General features: G+C 41.7%; 2 protein-coding genes across 3 annotated transcripts; both read right to left on the bottom strand.

Moving 5' to 3' along the window:
- Positions 1 to 2,661: 2,661 nt before the first annotated feature.
- Positions 2,662 to 8,201, bottom strand: LOC125535650 (thiamine pyrophosphokinase 2). Of its 2 annotated transcripts, XM_048698721.1 has the most exons (7): positions 8,035 to 8,201; positions 7,184 to 7,372; positions 7,011 to 7,095; positions 5,840 to 5,912; positions 4,556 to 4,657; positions 4,151 to 4,400; positions 2,662 to 3,011 (listed from the first exon to the last, which is right to left on the bottom strand). In XM_048698721.1, the coding sequence occupies exons 2-7, from the start codon at positions 7,341 to 7,343 to the stop codon at positions 2,890 to 2,892; spliced, it is 792 nt and encodes a 263-aa protein (XP_048554678.1). In that variant the 5' UTR covers positions 7,344 to 7,372; positions 8,035 to 8,201; the 3' UTR covers positions 2,662 to 2,889. The 2 variants fall into 2 exon arrangements, with proteins under 2 accessions (XP_048554678.1, XP_048554679.1); XM_048698722.1 differs by lacking the exon at positions 8,035 to 8,201 and having other exon boundaries at positions 7,011 to 7,100.
- An 8,888-nt stretch (positions 8,202 to 17,089) lies between these two features.
- On the bottom strand, positions 17,090 to 18,004 carry LOC125535649. Its single transcript, XM_048698720.1, has 3 exons — positions 17,844 to 18,004; positions 17,571 to 17,659; positions 17,090 to 17,460 (listed from the first exon to the last, which is right to left on the bottom strand). The coding sequence occupies exons 1-3, from the start codon at positions 17,892 to 17,894 to the stop codon at positions 17,307 to 17,309; spliced, it is 294 nt and encodes a 97-aa protein (XP_048554677.1). The 5' UTR covers positions 17,895 to 18,004; the 3' UTR covers positions 17,090 to 17,306.
- Positions 18,005 to 20,852: the final 2,848 nt, after the last annotated feature.

The raw sequence follows: 20,852 nt of genomic DNA, 5'->3' as shown, positions 1-20,852 counted from the left end.
GGAGCTTGGTCGTGTCCGACCATGATAACGCCATCTGATCAGCTCAAATAAGCCTCTTTTTGCAAACGGTTTTGTCATTGCCTTTGTTTCACAATTTTTCTTGATAACTGTTTCTTTATTTTTGTTGCGTTTTTAAACCGACAAAGTTTTAAACTGGTTCAAGCTATCAATTACAAATTGACGAAACACGGTCAAATCTTAATCCGGAGAATATCTGCCCGGTTTGATTTTCTGTTACCATCCTATTATGGAGTAAACCGGTATTTATCAACCCGGCTCGGCTTTCAACTACAAGTTGTCAGTACATGATCAAGTTATAATCCGGAGTCTATCAGCCCGGTCTGGTTTGACTATAAGTCACCAGTATTATATATGGTTAATTCGGTGTTTATCACAAACCCGGTACGGTTTTATCATAAATCGGCACAATATGGAAGGAGTTATCAGTACTCAAGATTGGGGTTATCACCTTTACTACAAAAAGTTGGTAAAACCAACAATGTGATTCAATGTCACAGGTATGATCTATTTCATATTTGATTATTCTTAAAGTGCAGCCTTGGTTATAAACCCGGGTTATATGTTGGGCGTTATGACCCGTCCGGCGGTAAACCGCCAGGACACTTTAAACTTGTTGTATACAGAAACAGGTTTGTTAAACCGACCTGGCTTTAGACTATAAGTCGCCAGTATATATTTGGATTGCGCCATTGGAATTATGCGCTTATAAATCATTGGGTATATTATTCAAATAGCCAACATGGCTGGATTTTTATTATGGTTATCAATAACCAGTATTATGATTAAGGTTTTCAAAGTCGCTTTAGCGCAATGGCTATCATATTATCAATAGATATGATTTTCTACAATTGAAGGAATAGTCCGAGTTGCTGCAGGCTTACGACCCGGTACTTGGGGGCTACATTATTTCAGTTAAAATTACATCAAATACACAAGTCTCATGTCGTTACAAGCATGCACCATGACACTTGGGGGCTAATGCGAAGACATTTTTTGTTCACCTTATTGAAGACCCGACTCATCATATTATAATGAGCCGCCCCTTGGGGGCTACCAATTGCTCCTGTCAACAATTCAAGGTACACACGTTTTCATTTATTATTGAAGGATCCACTGCTCAGTTGGTAAAGCACAAAGCTCTCAACCTTGTGGATATGGGTTCAAGCCCCATGATGGGAGTTGCATATAATGTTATTCTCAATGAAGTATATATAAAGTTCCAGCTCAATATTATCTTACTGAGTCGGCCCTTGGGGGCTACACGTTGTTGTTAAAGTCTACATGATCATATTTTCAAAGTCCTTACTCATTATTTACATAATGACCCGGCTCTTGGGGGCTACACTGGTTGAAGTTTTTTTATGAGCATCAGGAAATTACAAGTCCCAGGTTGCTGCAAGCATGACAACCCGGCACTTGGGGGCTACATATATGGAGTATTCAGTTTATATGATTGAGATGAACTAATCGGATTTCTTCAAGGTTGAAACACTTATTGGAGCAAGTCTTAAGTTATCACTATGTTCTCCTCTTAAGACTTGGGGGCTACAGGTATTATGCATATAAAGGGGGAACATCTTCATTTTATCAGTTTTGAGCAAATCAGGAAGATCAATTACATGACCCGGTGTCGACAACAATTATGACCCGGTGCCATCAATATTTATAAACCAACCATTTTGATAATATTAAACCGGCAAGTTTTACATCTTCAAACCGGCTAAATATCAGATAAGTATTTTCAGACCCATATTTCTTAAACCGGATTTGGGAGCTGAGTCAAAGGAGTTATTCTTCACAATATTTCTCGGTGACAAACCAATGTCGGCAAATTGATTATGAAGCTGGTCTGTTGACCCAGATTTCCCAGAAGGAGGAAATAACAAGGACTTAAGGATGATCAGGTACCGGTTTACAAAAATTCTTAACCCGGAGCATAACCTGTCAAATTTGTTCTTGTATTTATTTTGCAGCATAAGTTTACCATGAATAAATCCAAGCTAAACTTGGGGGCTAATGTCGGGGATATACCCCGCGGTGTAAACCGGCTGGAAGTTAACCCGGCCGGACTTAGCGGTTTATCTGAAGACCCCGCTAACACTTGGCGAGCTACTGGCGACCCGCCTGACCTGGCGGTTTACAAGCAACCTGCCTGGTCATTATGACTCACTAGTAACCCGGCGTGCGGGACAAACGGATGACAAGGCCAGAAGGCCGGTTCACGTTTAATGATGGGCCGGTTTAAGAGGAAAGGCATGAGAAATATTTGTCTTACAAGGAGTTAAGACCTGGACTTATATCCGGTTTGTATTAGAGATAGACTAATCCTAATCCTAATATGACTCCACATGTAACCCGCCCCTCCAACATATATAAAGAGGGGCAGGGCTCCCCAAAAGGGAGAAGAGGGACAAGTTCCACAAGTTTGGTTTAGACAGACAAGTCAGTAGCTCTTGAGATAGAGCACCCTTGTAATCATCATCATTAATATCAATAAAGCAGGATGTAGGCTTTTATCTCCATCGTGAGGGGTCAAACCTGAATAAAACCTCGCGTCTCTCATCCCACTCAACTCCTCTCAAGCTACCACATAGATGTGTTGGCCTCACGACTAAGTCCTGACACTAAAGACATCTGCCGTGACAATTCCATGACAACATCCTTATGATAATCTGGCAGGTCTCCATCTATCTGACAACAGATGTTTCAACCATGAGCCACAAGATATCCTTTGTTTATCAGATACATAACAACTTATGAGCATAAACACAGCTGCACTGTACAAGAGCCGAGCTGATAGCATACAAGATCAACAAAGATTTTACAAAAAGGAAACACGGCAGACGATTCCAATTATGTGGATGCTCTTCAGGTCAGATTTCGAAGAGAAATTGTCCACAGAAGATCTGCATCGGACTGCACAGTAACTTTATCTGAATCCACAATGTTGGATGTGCTTATCATGCTCCCAAATCTCATCTCTGCATCACCTGGAAGCACAAAAGGTTTGCTCAAAATTAGCCCATGATAGGAGTAGCACGGTCTTCACAATTGAAAATGGAATAAAAAAACCACATTGTTTTTTCTATACGACTCGCATGCCTTTGCACCGAAACTTCAACAACAAATACTAACGGTTCATGTGCACTGAAATGTACTTGTATGTTAATGATGGCAAAAAAGGGTTTCACTTGCAGTCGCACTATATTCATTTCTTATCAAAAGGATTCACCTGTCCTCTACTTTAATTTGGCATGGTTTATTTGCTTTAGGTCCAGCCATTAATTTTTCTGGCAGTTGCTTAAATGATTTCATTGGCAAATAATCTTAAGCATCAAAGAAGGGTCTCATCTGGAACAGCGCACAACAACACGGGCCACATTCACCACACATAGTAGGTTGAAAGGCAAGACCAAAAGAAAAACATAGTTCAAAACTCGCATGCTTATAGCATCAACTGTATACTAACTAGGGACATACTAGGTGGAAGATGTGGTTGACACCAATAGAACCTCTGTCTGGGGACACTTTATCTCACACTTCGCATTCCCCAGGACAAGATTGTGCACAAAGTTGGTACACTCTTGAATAACTGTTGCTCCCCATTAGTATGCACAGCTACAGCATCTCACACCTGGCAAACACCGGCTGCAAGGCTAGACCTGATTACACTTTTGTTGCCCAAATGGACACAGTACAGCCTGGCCCAGCCCATGAATGGCATGGTTCATCCAGCCAGACAACCTACATTACATATGACTAAACATGGGCAGCCCGGCCCAGAAGCCTGGAGTCCGGGCTGGGCTCGGGCCTCATTTTCCCCACCAGAAGCCCAGCCCAAAAGCCCAGAATGCATATTTTCTTATTTTGGGGAAATATATGTATATTAATACATTTTTTATTACGAAAATGATTTATTTAACATTTTTAAATGCAGAAAAAGAAAGTTTTCTCAGGTTTCAGGCCAGGCAAGGCTTCGCATTTTCTGGTCGGGCTTCTGTAAGCCCGGCCTGGCCTGGGAATGCCGAGACCTCAATATGACTAAGTGCTGGTGAATATTTTTAGTGCACATAGTCAAACTCTCAAATTGCAAGACAACTGGTCACAAACGAGCAGAAGAAGTGTTTACTCAGGTTCCACTTGAGGCCAGTGGTTGTAGTGCTTGTAGATGGTGCTCCAATAGGAAAAATTCCACAATGTGGTCCTTCTACAGACGACTCAATATAGATCTCATGGTGATGCGTTTTGGGAAGAAGTTGGATCAAGCAATCATCGGACAGAAGGACAATCCGCATGTCCGAGAACGCATAGAGAACATTGATATTTGCAGCCTCATGATCAAACCTTCCACCAAGTGCTCCAGTAACAAGAACACAAAGCTACATAGAACCAGAAAAAGTAAGTTAAATAGTTGAATTAGAACCAAATGTACCTGAACATTACATAACTTTGTGTTTTGATATTGATAAACATATTATACGGTAAAAGATAGCAATGACAGAGTACCAAATAAGAAAGTATAACCACTACTTACATTAGGCTTTTCATGATTAGGTGTGCGATGGCGGATACTGGAAATACACTTGTGCAGATCTGTTGTCTCTTGGTTATGTGATTTATCAGAAATTTTGGATCCCTGTGTAGAGAACAGTTTAACAAAACGATGAGCCAATGATATCCTGATCACATTTGTAATGCGATCAGTTCACCAGTGCAAAATTCATTATGTTACATTCAGATCAACAAAAATGTGCACTCCACTTGATCTCAAAAGTTAGATTCAAAATAGTGGTAGTTAATATTCTGACACAGATGCTTGTCATTCCATGTCAAACAGTGTCAGTGTTGCCATCTTCGACTTAGGGTTCAGCCAGTTACTCTGTCATCAAAATAATTTTGCAAAATTTCTGAAGGATGGGGACAGCAGAGTCCTAGAAAGGGCCTTGCCTGCATGCACTTGTCGTGTACAACTACAATGTAAGAAAAGTCCTTGGACAACTGAGTTTCCTTAACAAATTGAAATTTCAAACACTATCAAGTTACCAATTTGAAATTTTGGAGGACAGCCAAAAATAATCTCCATATCAAATGGAATATATAAGCCTACAGCGTCTTTTCCTTTATAGCAAGTTTTACACACAACATCAAATAGTTGCAATTTTATTCACGATCACAAAGACAACACCATTTCTAACTATAATCGTCCAATATACCAATAAAACTGCAGTTTCCTGTATGCTAAAAAAAGGGACCAAACTTATACCAACAAAGTCTACTTTTTATAACAAACGCTGTCTCCTACATGCTAAAAAACAGTTAACTACCAGATGTGAAATTGGTCAATGTCTAAAGGAAATTAGAATACTATTTTCTTTGATGGAAATAAATTTTTTTCTAGCTATTGTTAGGAGAAACCCCGCTTTTGCTGTTGCAATCTTCTGACTACTGCTTTTGAGTTTTAACTGGTAGCGTTTCTTTCTTCTGGAGATCCGCTGACTGGTGACTGTGTTGTTAACATTGAAAACCTGAACCTAAACTCATCAAATGGTGCAGTGGAAAGATGCATGTAAATATTTTCCCATCATTTTGGCATTCTTCAGCAGGGCTTTTCATGCTTGAATCATCCCATGAATTTTACCAATTTTTGCACAGCCAGCATACATCTCATAAGTTATACATGGGCTGAGTGTCTACTATGTATTATATGAGCAATAGGTCAGCATCAGGATATTTTCAAACAACACTTCAGCATGTTAATCTGAATAATACTAGGATGTCCAGATAATGTGAACTAGAGAAGAGGAAGCAAGCAAAAGACCTGACTAGAGTAATATCTTTTCACTTCTGGCCTTATAGAATCCATGTCCCCTTCAATTATTTCTGGAATATACCTGGATAATAGCAATCAATTGAGACATGATGCAGAAACCTTGCTGGTCTGATCATAAGGCCAAAGGAAGCATAAATATATATAAGCAGTTCGTGCAATAAAACTGACTCTGGTCTTAAATGCCAAATGCCATTGAGATGTAAAAAACAATTATGTCTCATAGGCATCAAAATAGAACTATAACCACGATCATAAATATGTTTTAGTGGTCTTTGGAAAACATACGCTGACAGGCATGTACAGTATTTGTTTGTCTGGTCAGGTACAGCAAAACAAATAGAGATGCTAACATATGGATATAGCTTGACATCATACCAGACCTCTGCTTAGACAGCAGCTGGCTTGTACCTTGTATAGCTTTGCACTGTTGATGTGTTTTTCTGTTCTTTATTTTTGCCATTTTTAGCTCTTAGTTTTTGTTTTGTTTTGGTTTCTGCTTTGTTGAGTTGTATGTTTTGTGTTGCTTCGGTGCCTTCTTCTAATACAAAATGATTTCTTTGCTCAAGTTCATGGTGGACTAAATCAAGAAGCCCACCCTATTTCCTATTGGGTAAGAAACCATCAGCATTGTCAGTGAGTGAATGAAATAGCAACATATTAGACTACAACAACAACAAAGCCTTTAGTCCCAAACAAGTTGGGGTAGGCTAAAATAGCAACATATTAGACTATGTTATTCAAAATTTTGGATAATCAAAACTTCAAAAGCACATAAAGAGGTATCCATTTGTTCCAAAGATGAAGTTGCATAGCATAAATGGCCATGTAGCTTATGTTATGGCAAGTTTAGTAACACTGTACAGATCACGGGAGAGAAAATGGTGCCACACTCGCAATCCAAACCCAAAGAACTACAACTGGCTGCTACAGACCTATTACAAACTCTGCCTCCAGTTTGAAAGTACCATGTACCTCTCATTTCAAGTGAGAAATAAAATATATAGAAATGCAGCTACTGTAGGTGCTGGCAATCATTCAACTCCTCAACATTTGTGATTCACATCTATCAACAAATAATTCAAACCATGACTGGAATTGCATGAAAATGTTTCAAATTAGTTAAACCTTTGATATAAAAGGAGGAAAGGAAGTAGTTAACCTATTTCTGTCCAGGTCATTTGTCATTTGAGACATCTCGTCAAAAATACGATTGGCTCCACCATCAGCACATATTCTCATCTTTGCTGCTCTAAATTAAATTCGAAGGAACAATTTCAAAGATACATGCCGTGAGCAAAATATACAAAGAAGAAATAAGGTAGAGCTAGTTACCTTGAGCCCAGAGGCGAGGCATGAACCGTGGAAGCTGCTGGTTAAGAACAACCAGAGTATAGTTGTTTGCTGGAGCCTTGGCAGGCTGATGCAGTTTCGGAAGAAGGAAATTCGAAGAATGCGCCATCACCTCCATACTGCGAATTGTGCGCCACAACATCTTGTCCTCTTGAAGGTGATCTGTGAAGACTGTCCAAAACGAAAACCAGTTCAGCAAATAAAATCAGTGATGAGATCAAAAGGGCGTTCATATGCTCAGAACCATTAGTTGTTCTGTCACCCATCTAGCAAACCACAAATTTGTCGAAGTGTTCTGCCGATAACATTAACGAATTAAGAGCTCATTTCTCATCTTTCTTTTATCAGACAAATTAATAAAAAATTCTTACATTTATCCTCCTCCTACTCCCACCCATTCCCCAAAAATACCTGGGAACCTTTCAATAAAAATGTTGTGTCGCATTCCCATTCCTGCCTAAATCTTATCTGCTGGGATCGACCATCAGCTCGCAGCCCACCCAAAAACACTAGGAAAAGAACTCCCGCCTTGAAAACCGAACAAGAGAATCACCCGAAATTCAGTCTCGGGCAGACAAATTCCGGCGGATTTCAGAGGAAAATCCTGGAAACTCAACGGATCTGCCCAAGCGGGATTTCGGATGACCCCCTCGTCCGTTCTCGACCCAGAAATCCACCGAACTCCTGGGCCAGATTGATCCGCCAAACATCTATCAACATTCCCATCGGCCAACCAAGCAACTACTACAAGATTTACTTACTTGGGGCCGGCCGGAAACCAAACCCGGCTGGCCAAATGGCGAAGCGAAAGCGGAGCCGGATGAAGAACTCACCTCGGATTACGCGCGCGTCGAGTCGAGGAGGAAGGATGCCAATTCGCCCGCCTCGCCGCCGTCGCCGGAGGGACTGTTGGTGCGCAAGGGAAAGAACAGAGGTCTTAAATTAGGAAATGCCGCTGATTTTCGTATTGCAAGGAATATGCCAACGCATGTGCTGTCGGTGTCACCAGCCGCAACTGGTTTATTATAGTAGCCGCTGGATGTGCGGTGGTGGTTCACCTGGGCTCTGCTCATGGACCCGCGCTGCCGCACAAAAGATATACTCGCTCTTCATAATATATTTTATTTTTTTTCTAAATCAAATGTGTGTAGACACGTTTGAGTGTATCTCCATCTCCAATACTATTAAACAATCAAATAAGAATTTTCTTAGATGCACCCCGTAATTAGTCCCACAACATCGCATAAACCAATCAGCACCACACAATTAGGCCCACGAGTTTAAATCTAACCGTCATCATTGATTTAATATCTTTCTGATGTGCACTTAGCAATTTCCAATGACTGACCGTACTCCATCACAAGAGGAGTACTCGAACCACCAGTCCTGCAATCCCGCATCCCCTACAATCATGGAAGGCAATCGTCCAGATCCTGAAATCACGCAAATGATTTCCTTCTATGCATCATATCCTGCCTCCTGCCACTTCTAAACTAAAACACACGCACAATAAGCCTTGTCGTGGATCATGTAAGAATTGCAGGCGCTACAATTAGGGGCCCCAGCTGCCGTCCTTGGGAGCGGCTCGCCGCCCGGCGCTCCTCCACTCGGCCGCCGCCTAACGCACACCAGCCCTTCCTTAAGCGCGTAGTCTGCGACTGCTAGGCCATGCGGGAGTGCAGGTGACGCGGCTCGAGGCGATCGGGATGCGGGATCCAGGTGTCGGCGGCGCATCTCGCCAGCTCAGTGGATGGCGCTGGCGGCGACAGCGAGGCGACATGGAGGAGCTCGGGGAGGACGCCAGCGCTTCTGTCCGTGCTGGGAATACACGGAGACGACCAGATCTGGGGCGGCGGCGACGGTTGCAGACGACTTCGGTGGCGGCGTGATGCCTCCTGTACGGCTGCATCGGTGGTTAGAGAATGAAGGAGGAGGAAAGAAAAGAAAAGAGGAGGGCGTGGTAGCGCGGCTCACCGTTTTGGTCGTCGGCGGCGGAGGAAGACCCGTGTTTTACCTTTGACAGATTGTGAGGCCCAAGAAGTTTCAACAAAAGGAGATAGCGTTCCTGCACATCACCAGAACCATAAAGGTAAACATTCATTTATGCATTTCCTTATAATTCTGTTTCCTGGCAATTTTTTACATATTGTTACGAACCATTATAGAATTATCTAATTAGTAGATCATGCCTTTACAGTTCGCTGGATATATAAGTGTAACATATCCATTACAGTGGGGAGCACAAGCTTTTGATGCTGGTACTGGTCACTACATTTTTTTTTCTTGCTCTTTTGGAGGTACTGTGAATAAATGATGATAATTAGGAGGTACAGATCATTGCTAGATCAGAATATTGGATGACATGCAAGCATCTTCCTTCATTTGTTTGTGTGCTCTACTGTGGGGGTAGTATTTTGCTGGCAGCCTATTTGGAATCGCTAATGGATTGTCTGTATCTATGTAACTAAATGGGCCTTCGTTTTTACTCGACATTTGTGTTCATCACCATAAGATTAACAAACCATGGTGCTATTATTTTAAATTTAGGCCATGCCTCCTTCAGTCTGCAGTTTACATTGTCGTAGTATATGTAAACATTGTTTCTAAGTGCCAAGCTAGATAAATGTATCTATACCAACTTTGTTGTCACACTATTTTGTTGCTTAGGGACAAAACAACAATGAAGCCCCGTGCTTTTCTAACCCACTGACCGCTTCTGGCCTCGCCAAGGTGACGGGGGACGAATCATCCATGTTAGTGCTGTTAATTTTGACTTGCAACATCTAAGATAGATTCTGATATTAAAACTCCATTGCTCAAATTTTATCTTTTCTCCTAGGATGGTCAGAATCTGTGATGCTGAATTACACCCAATTTGTATTTTTCCTTATATAGGTGTGTCATCAAGGCTTAGATGTAGTAGAGATGATGCGAACGAGCTCCTTGATCCCTTACGAAGTTACATCTATATCTCACAGGTCTTGGCATTTGTTGGCCTTGCTCAACTGAAGTCTTCTCCGGCATTGTGTGTGTCTTAAACTCTTAATTGAGGTCCAACATTTGGTAAGCTCACAGCTACTTCCCTTGCAGCTTTCATGTTGCATGCGATTAACCTGAAGATCTCCATGTACACTCTATGGCATGGTTTGCAAGAACTCATCTTGCAGTTTTATTTACACTAGAATACGCTATATATAAGCTTGTTCCATATTCATTTTTAAATTCAGAATTGTCACATTCAGATATTTTTTTGTTAATGATGAGATATTTAGCCATAGTCAATACATAAAGAAACATGTCTTTATTTTTCTCTTGAATCGTACCTGCAAGTTTGTCAACTATTTAGTGAAGCTTTCCTTCAAAATAATTCTAAATACTACAGGAAGGAGAGTAAGACAGTGACAGTTCACTGGAATATGGATTTTGAGATGACATATATGTGTTTAGCTCTCTGTAATCACATATTACTTTCCTTGCTGATGCTATTGCTCAGGTGAAGGTATTGCTATCCATTTTTTTAGGTTGAATCTATGTTCCGAGCACTGGTCATCGGAATGGAGTTTCTGCGTTTTCTTTGTACCGGTGATCACGTGTTTGACCTAATGCTTGATCGCTAGCAGTTCTATTTAACTCCACTAATTAACTTCTATGTCAATATTGGCCTGCAACTTGGCAACAAATGGCAGAAATGACACAACTATGAGGACGCCATGTTATCCTCCGTGCTTTCTGTTTTGGTGATCACAGGTATGTGGATCACACTCCTTTGTATACGTCTTTCCCTGGGAAGTGAAGATTTGTGTTTTTTAATGTCATCCAAGCTGCATTTTGGTTTTGTTAAGAGAATATTAGAACTGGACTATTTGTTTGGACAAAAACGACATGGGAGCTTCTTATCGCGCAGATAAAAACTATGTAGTAAAAATACAAAAACCCACAAGATCTAAGTTGTAACATGGAGTGTGTTCATGCATCAGTTTGCCTTAGTGCAGAGAATATGTGTAAAATGTAAGAATTGTTTTCCCTCAACTTTAGCCACATCGATACCATTTTCATGAGGTTGTAATTAAGCATTACTTACTCATAATATGGGACCTCAAATTTGTGATTTATTGCATGTCTGTTTATGTTCCTTCTCAAACATAAGCCATTTTTTCTCCTAATGTATATGTCGTATCTCAAGATTTTGTTGCTCTTCGTTCCAAATTTTTGATCTGCAGAACAGTGACAGGGGGCAAGGCTGCACATAAATGATTTCAATCTTTCGATTCCTCATAACAGTGAGAAGGGCAACAAGGCTACACTTACAACTGTGTTCATGAAATCAATATCAACAACCAGCAACTCCAAGATTCAAGTGTGGATGCGAAGTACAATCATTACAAATGTGACTGGCCCTACTTTGGTCATGTTATCATTTCCTTAGCATGAGCATTTCTGATAGGTTGTTTTTCTTCTTATTGACAAGATGCTATTCAGTTTGTTTCAGATTTTAGTCTTCATACTCCCTTCAGGCTATTATCTCTACAGTCTGACGCTGGCCGCTTCTCACTTTTATGGATGACGGACTTGGTTTTCTCATAGTGATAGTCATTTATTGAATTTTATTGGTACTGAAATGGTATTTGCATGTGTGTCTGTGCAAATGGAGAATAGTGGTGAACCCTTTAAATTATTCATTGTCCAAGAAGGGATTCGAGCTTCTATTGGATAATATTGTAATAATATGACTTGCAAATTTTGAATGATTGTATATTTGATGAAAAATACGATGGCCTGAAGTCAGTCTCAATACATGTATGTTTGTCTAGACGTGCGTTGCACGTGCATGTTTACTAGTCTCTTTTGGGAGGCGTTTTTACTCCCGGGAGCATCTTGCTCCCGCGAGAACAGTAACCAAAAATATATAGTAAATGTTTTTTAAAAAAATATGATTTTTTTTATGTTTATGTTAGTGTCGCAAACATCTTTGACAATTTCATGCGATATAGAGCAGTAGTGTTTTGTCGGTGAAAAAAATATATTTAGGGTGACATGCGGGGTAACATTTAGTGTTCAATTTTTTTTCTTTTTGCACATGTCAAAATGAACATTTAGATGCGACTATGAACACATAGATTTTTTGTTGGATTTTTTTGATGTTTCAAAAATAATTTTAGTGTGCAGGAGCACGTGCATCCGGGAACCAAATTTGATTTCCGGTCTCTCCACTCATTTCAGACTATATGTAGTATGTATTAAAATATCCAAATATTATAATGAAAATGAACGGAGGGATTATCATGTTCCACTGAGAGTAGTTTACAAAAAAAAAGACCTTGTGGTGCTTAATTACAAAACATAGCATTATTTTGGTCAATTCTTGAAACTCAAAAGAAAATCGGACTTGCGAAGAAAAAAGATACTCCCTCCGAATATCGAAAGACGTCAAAAGTGTCAAGAGGCATCTTATATTTTGATGCAGATGGATATAATTTAGAGATATCATCGAAGACGTCAGAGACACGTTGGTTTACCCCGTTTTAGGCATTTTCATGGTAATAGTCCTACGTGTTGGTTATAAAAGTATATTAGTAAACATGTTTGCGTTGCAAGGAGAGAGAAAAAAATCATCCCTCATGCACACACCCGACGCCATTAGCAAATCCTTTTAAATCTTTCACGGTACTACATGACAAACAATACGATAAATGGTGTTGCGCAACAAAATAAGTATGAGATGTTTTTTTTTTGAAGTGTATTCAAGGTGTTTTCAATTTATTAGACAAAAGAGATATATGTCTAGTTGTCGCTACCTGTTTACGCCTTTTTGTCGTACTCCTCAGTGATGCCCAACAAATAATACATTAGGATGAAAATAGCAAAATACATTTTTAAAATTCACAAACATTTTCTATAAATTTGTGAACAATTTTCAAGTTGGAGTTACAAATTCATGAACAATTTTTGAACCGGCGAACTTTTTTTGAATCGACGAAAATATGTTGAGTCGGCAAACATTTTTGAATTGATAAAAAAATTATGAACGAGCCATTTTTTGAATTGTGAACATTTTTGGAATCAGAGAACATTTTTTGGATGCATGAATATTTTTCCGAATTCATGAACATTTTTTGAATCAATGAACTTCTCTTGTAATTCATAATCATTTTTGGGTTTTTTTGAACATTTTTAGAAAAAAATCATGAAAAAATTGAATGCACAAACATTTGGTTCAAATTCACAAACATTTCTTGAATACGCAAATAGTTCTTCAGAATCATGAATATTTTTTTAATCCACAAACATTTTATGATTTTTGGAATATTGTTTTCATAAATTCACAAAAATGAAACTTCGATTTTTTTGGAAATCATGTAGGAGCTAGGTGGGATCGAACCTAGTTCTCTCTGATGGAAGAGGGAAGCTCTAGCTAGTGCCCTACTAGCCAACTTGCGATTTCCAACGGGATTGCGAGCGCCTTCATAGGAAAAAAAATGGTTTGTGTTTTCTCACTTATGGATGGTATGGTGGGTAATTTGTGCTAACTTTAGGGGTAATTTTAAAACGGATGGTCAGACGTACTAATCACTTTATTATTATGTATAGATTGATAAATAAGGGGGGTGTAGATTACGGATTGGAGGTCTTGCGATAATAGCTTCGTAATGGTTTGAATCTTTGGTGAGGGTATGCAGGGCTTATATATAGGTTGACCTTCTTTGGCAAGAACTTCTATGTCTTCAGTATGATATTATATGATCCAATCTCTGACGAGTATGAGGAATATAGCGCTCGCAACAATAAGTTCTTGGATTTGACATGTCCACTCTTATCTCCTCCAAGTGCCTGCCTTCGAACGACTTGTCCCGAGCCCGGAGAGTCCTTAGAAACTCTTGTCAATCCGGGCTATCCACGCCCTTGGTGTATAGTCCTCTACTATAGTGTACCACATGCTTACACAAAAGAAAGGTTGAGATCTCAAGATAAATAATTTGTGATGTAAGTATCTTCCGACAAACATCTTCTTCAGTTACCATCTTGACTATCCTAAGACTATCAGATCTAGTAATTAGTTCGGGGCCGCTATTTTGGGCACATGGGACACACTTTGTGAGATTACTAACATTGACACTGGCCACTGAAATACCCCAAATCAAGAATTTGAATCGTACCACATCCTTTGGAAGGAACAATTGAACGTGGCCCTTTACGAGTAACGTGGGAGATGCTTGCCATATTTTTTGGGTGGTGGCGTGTTCTCTCGACGAGGGTCGGCCAGATAGAATTTCCATAAAAAGAAAACAAAACTCAGTTATTTATCTTTTTTTGCAACGAATTTAGGAGCTTTATTAATCAAGTAGCATGATGAGGTTACAATCTGTCTTTAGGCAAGACCGTAGGAACTCAGGGCTGGAACCAAGCCAGCTTTCAGTGCCATCCAGTGAGCAAGCGAGGCGAGCACACTGATGGGCTAGTACATTGCAAGATCTACCAACATGAGTAACCGTCAAAGAAGCAAAACTAGCACTAATATCCTCTAATTCCTCAAAGATAGGTGCAGCAATTGAACGAGAATTGTCGCGCGATTTTCAGATGTTGACTAGCTCCAAGCAGTCAATCTCCATTACCACATGTGAGAAGCCACGAAGTTGAGCAAAGATCATCCCCTCCCGGAAAGCTAAGAGTTCAACAATGAACGGGTCAGTGACACCCGATAGAGGTTTACTCCAAGTTCCAAGAAAGTAAAGGTGCGAAAGAGCCACCCCTCCCGCTCCAAATTTCATGTCTTCAATACTGACAGCAACATCCGTGTTTATGGTAACCCAGCCTGCCTCGGGTGGGCACTAACACTGAGCCGCCAAGCTCTCCTTGTGCGACGACGGAAGATCTAGGATAGCCAAGGTTTCATGAATCCACTTTAGGGCCCGAACTGGATCGTAGCCATCGCGATCACGAGTCCAACAGTTGTGTGATGACCATATGTTGTCATGATCATAATGATTCTGCAGCGACCTTCTTCTACGAACTGGGAGTCCATAAGAATATCCTGCGCCCAAGTATCCGAATGCAGTCGAGGTAGACGAAGCTGGAATCTATCTGCCGCTGCTATCCAGAACTGCCTTGCATGCGAGCAATGAGCTAGTGCATGAAGCAAGTTTTCATCCGTAGCTTTGCAAATATCACACCGGCCCAAGGGTTTAGTGTGTTGATATTTCAAAGTAACCGAATCTGGTAGGATTCCCCGGAGTACTCTCCACCAGAATACATGGACTTTGGGAACCACATGTAATTTTCATAGGGCATTCCACATTTGTTTGTTAGTTGATGAAGCTTCTGTAATCGTCCCTTCCTCTAGAGCGCGGTGCTCGTTCTGAGTCACAAGAGAGCGATACACGGATTTTACAGAGTAGTTGCCGGATTTCTCTAAGGCCCATGCCAGAAAATCTTCGCCACCGTTGCTATTTAGGGGTATATTGAGGATAGCTTCAACATCCCGTGGCAAGAAATTTGCTTGAATGATTTCCACATTCCAGTTGCCTGCATAGTCATCTATCAACTCTGAGACCATGGCCAGTGGGGAAGAGCCAATGCGACTCATCGGTTTCAGAGAAAGATTGCCAAGGATCCAGGGATCTATCCAAGTGCAGATAGTAGAATCGTCTCCAACTCTTTTGATTAGCCCAACATCTAGAGCCTTTCTTCCCGCAATAATAGCCTTCCACGTAGCCGAGGCTCGAGAAGGAGCACTCGCATTGAGAAAGTCAGTATGCGGATAATATTTGCCCTTCAGCACTCGCGCGCATAAAGACTCCGGTTTTGTGAGAAGACGCCAGCCATTTTTCCCGAGCATTGCGAGGTTGAACACATGCATGTCACGGAACCCCATGCCGCCCTTCACTTTGGGTGTCGCCAGTTTATCCCAAAAAGCCAGTGGAGTGTATGTTTGTCTATAGAGCTTCCTCACCAATATTTGGCCATACATGAAATAATGCTCTTGCACACCTTTTTGGTAAGCAGAAAATAGCTCATACTGAAAGTAGGAATGGCCTGGACCACTATTTTGAGCAATACCTCTCGTGCCGCACAAGCCATATTCCATTCAGAGTAGCCGTGCATTTTACTTCGACATCGATCCACAATGTGGTCAAACATCCCACTAGTTATCTTACCAATAGCTGTAGGTAATCCCAAGTAGCGCTCCGGAAAGGCTTCAACATGTATTTCGAGTGATTGCTTGAGCGCCTCCGGTGTGGGTTGCTGTGTATTGGCATTAAAATATAGAGCTTTTCTCCCTGTTCACTGCTTGTCCAGAACAATCAACGTAAATCCGGAGAATATAGTTCAGTCTATCCGCACTCTGGGCTTGTGGATTTAAGAAGATGAGACGGCCGTCGGCAAAAAGCAAGTGATTAACCCAAGGTGCTTGGATACTCAGTCTATCCGCACTCGGTTATTTCTATAACCATCTTCCCTGAGCACCTTGGATTGTACAAGAGCAATGCTACATCTACGAAATAGTTGTTACGTAACCTACGTATGAGATGATTTGGCAGGCTTTAATTGGGCATTAGAGAGGGCTAGGGACACCTGAAAATCAGGGGGGGGAGGGGGGGGGGGATGTTTTGTTGAAGGGAAAGGAAGTTTACGCAGGTTACGTAGCAACATTATGTAGGTCTAGCATTTTTGATTGTACAAAGCCTTAGATGCCACCCTCCCAACATCCAGGTTTTTCCGGCTGGGTTCTGCTTATGTGCATGCGGTCTGTTTCTAAAAAAAATAGTGCATGTGACCTAGAGGTGTTACCGTAAAGCAACTGGAGGGCATTAAACAGAAACAATACACGGCCGCTAATTGACGCTTGCCTAAAAGAAAACCAAAATCAGAGATCTAAAATCACAAAAGTAATACTCGTAAACATGATCAAATATTAACATTGCCTGGCAATGAATCGAATTATATGATTCTTAAGCGTACCGGGCAGGCAATCAATCCATGGCCATGCATGTAAATGATTCGAATTATGACTAACAACATGGGTAGCATCTAAAATCCGGGCGCAATCTTCGGAAGAAACGAACAGTGCATCAGAGCGGTATTCGCGGCCTGCCTGAACTGAACTGAACTAATACTTGGGAGGGTCGGAGAAGAAGTTGTTGATGGCCGGCATGATCTCGGGGCGCTGGCGGTCGATGAACTTCCTGAAGCCGTGCTGCGAGTAGCGCTTCCCCTCGTCGAAGTTCTCCTGGATCCCCGCCGCCCTGTTCTCCTTGGTCACCCTGCACAGATCGACAACGAACAAGATTTGGGAAACGGTTTCGTCAAGGTTGAAGTCAGATCGGGGTCTCCGCCGACGAGACGGGGCGCGTGTTGGGGTGGGGTTCGGTACCTGACTTCCGGGTTGGTGGTGATGTTGCGGATGAGCTGCATGGCGCAGATGGAGACGGCCACGCCGGTCGCCGCGAAGATCGGGTACACCTGCACCGTACCAGCAGCGCGTGATTCATCGCGAGAAAACACAGATCAAATCGTCCGCCGAAAACCCAGCGAGATCACGGAACACGAAGAGAAAAACGCATGGCTAGTTCGTTTCATCACGGAATTTTCCGATCTACGAGCCGAGGAGAAACGAGTGGGAGGAGCGGGGGTTGAATCGACGTACCTCAGGGCGGAGCCATCTCTTCCACGCGGCGGAGGAACCAGCGGCCGCCATTGATGTTTCTTCCTTTCTTCTCGCCCAAGGATTGATCTGCGGGAGTAGTTTGGTTGCTGGTTGCCTACTAGCACGGGAGGGGGTTGGCTTTGTGTCAGCCCGGGTCGCTATATAGCGGGCGAGGTGCGTTTGGTTGACGCGGTGGGGACGTGGAGTTTGCGAAGACCGGAGGAGTGAGGATTCGCCAGCGTGCGGTGATCAAATGCGCTGCTTGGCAACGCGTACGACACGTAAACTGGTCACGCCCGCGCCGTAATGCTACCGTGTGAGCGAAACACGAAACGTGACGCAACGAACATGTTAGTTTGGGTTGAGTGCGAATTCCACGGAACCATGAAATGTGAAGTAACCACTCTGCCGCAAATCTTCATCATTATCTTTATTTTTAGGACCGCAGTATATCGACAATGTTCGTTGGGAGGGGTTGACATTTGCGAACGTTTTAGATAACAAGTTTAGTTGTATGGGGCTGTCGGTTTCTTCAGAAACGGGCAGCAAATTCTGGGGAGAAGAGAAATTTTGCGGCAAAAAAGGGCAGGATTTTCCATTTTCTTTGAAACCCACCTTAGGATTCAGCTTGCCTGCTCCCTCCTCATGCTCCCATCCGTGCTCTCACTTCATCCTACGGCTGTCTTTTTTTCTTTTTCCTTTCTAATCTAATCATCTCCCCCCTGATTTTAAGGGGGTGGGGCCGGGCCTTATTTTGCTCCAATCAAATCAAGCCACGTACGCGGGAGCACGGATGGACACACGCATGGGGAGCAGGCAAGTCTCGTCCAACTATCTCTGTCTCAGCTTTAATTCATTTATCGAAAGAAAAATTATTTTCTTTGGTAAGCCAATAAATGCTTACCATGTTTACTATAATTAAAATTCTAGCATTTATTTAGGCAGATAAATCACATGCAGGATTTTATTAGGTAAACAATTATTTACAGAATCACGTCAACATAGACATGTAAATCGTGCCCACATGTTAGTGCCAAGATGGCAAATGTCACCACAAAGGTTGTCAGGCATGGATCGAGCGCTGAATATAAGGTGGGAGTGTGCGATCTCCGGTCTCTCCCCGTCAACACCTTGCAAAGATCTCATCTACAACTACATGGGCAACAACGTCGACATCTTGTGTCCTAATATGTCCGCTCGGGCGCAAAGGTGAAGGTGTGGTCCTCTGCTGCTAGGTGATTGCCTAGACAAGACGAGGATCTTGGAACTTTAGATACAAAGACAATAGCGAGTATGTGTTTTCTGTCTGTTTCTGCCACCACAAATGAGAACGAGGAGCATGAGGCAGTGCGGGTTATCGGAGCACCCCGATTTGGGATTTTGGCGGTGCCGGCGACCTTCCTCCTTGAACCTTCGTCAACAAGTGTGATGGTGGCCGGCTCTTGTCGCGACTAGACTAGCTGCTTGTGCGAGCATTGTCTTCGCTTGCGTGGCATCTCACATCAAGACCATGCTATGCACATCACTGCTGAGATCACGGAAAGTGGTGGCTACAACACATGTTGACTTTGATTTGGTAGTGCTTCTCAAGTATCATCATGGCATTACGAAAGCTCGTTCACTACTTCCAGGCTCACCCCACAAATGTGGTCAGCACCTCCCCTATATCAGTCATCTAACGCAACAAGGACACCACATGACGGTTCATCAAGTGGGCTATCAAGCTCCTCACCTTCCACATCACATACCAAGTGGGCTATCGAGCTGAGGATTTGTGGTAGTAGCTATATGTCATGTATCTCTCTTTCCCGACCTTACGAATTGCCATCATGATTATGATCTTGGGCATTTATGATTAGTTGAACTGTATGACGTACCTCTCATGATGAGAAACTTAATGGTTCGAATACTGTTCATTTTGTATTCTTGAACTTTGTTAGTTAATGATATTACATGATGCTTATCTAGTATAATTTCTGGAGACACTCGATGTGACATTGGGGTGACTCGATAGGTTAGGGTTAGAATGATAAGGATCATATTGTATTGTCGTAGTATAATTATGTGTTTGCCTGAGGTAGACAATGAGGTGGTTCAACAGATTAACATTAGAATGACAACTTTTGAGGTGATTCGCAGTGCACTTATGAGATCTCATCCGTAGTTGATCCAATAAAAAAGGAAAGTTGTGAGCTTATATCATGTATTTTAATGAAATTATAATGTTGAGCGTTGACGCTAGTGAACCTACGCACCCTAGGCTTTGTTTCCAATAATTACAAACCTTGTTTCAGTCACGTTTAAATATTGTTACCTTGTTATTTTTATTTATTCAAAAAATAAAAAAATATATTTCCACCATCCAAATTATCTATCTATCATTCAATTTATCAATCTCTTCGCGGAACTAGTGAACCTATACACTCGACAACAGTACTAGGTGTGTTCAGGACACAAGAGACTGCTTGTATCTTATTGCAAGATTGCTTGAGGGGAGAATACATTCATCCTACATTTATCGCAGATTGATAAAAAATAGGTCATCCAATTTCAGGAGAGACTACATTTGTCGTGAAAATAAAATAAAAATAAATTAAAGTGAAACAAATGGCGGTTTCAGTCCCTTGTGAGTTCACCAACTTGCATGTGCAGTTCAATGGCACCCTTTCTTACTACTTTCTATGGTGTGGGTGTTATCAAAGTTTTTTTGTTAGCCGTTTTATTTCATTCGAAAGGTACAAAAATATTATCCACCAAATTATCTTTTAATTTGCATTTCTTCTGCAACAAGGAGCCTTGTTGCAGTCACAACAAGATCTCATTATTCTGGCCCGTCCATACAAAGGTGTGCCCCACAAGTCTCTAGACCGCGTAACTGGGTGCAGCTGCGGCTAGCTTGTTAGAGACGCACTAATCGAGTTTGGCCTTAAACTGGGAAAAGAAGCACAAAAGGGGAATTCTTTTTTCTGATTATCTAGGGCACGCGGGCGTCACCAGTCGTCCAAAATC

Source organism: Triticum urartu, chromosome 2 (genome assembly GCF_003073215.2).
Source record: "Triticum urartu cultivar G1812 chromosome 2, Tu2.1, whole genome shotgun sequence".
In the NCBI taxonomy this organism is placed as follows: Eukaryota; Viridiplantae; Streptophyta; class Magnoliopsida; order Poales; family Poaceae; genus Triticum; species Triticum urartu.
The sequence above is the reverse complement of the archived record's forward strand: the minus strand, read 5'-3'. Positions and strand labels throughout refer to the sequence as shown.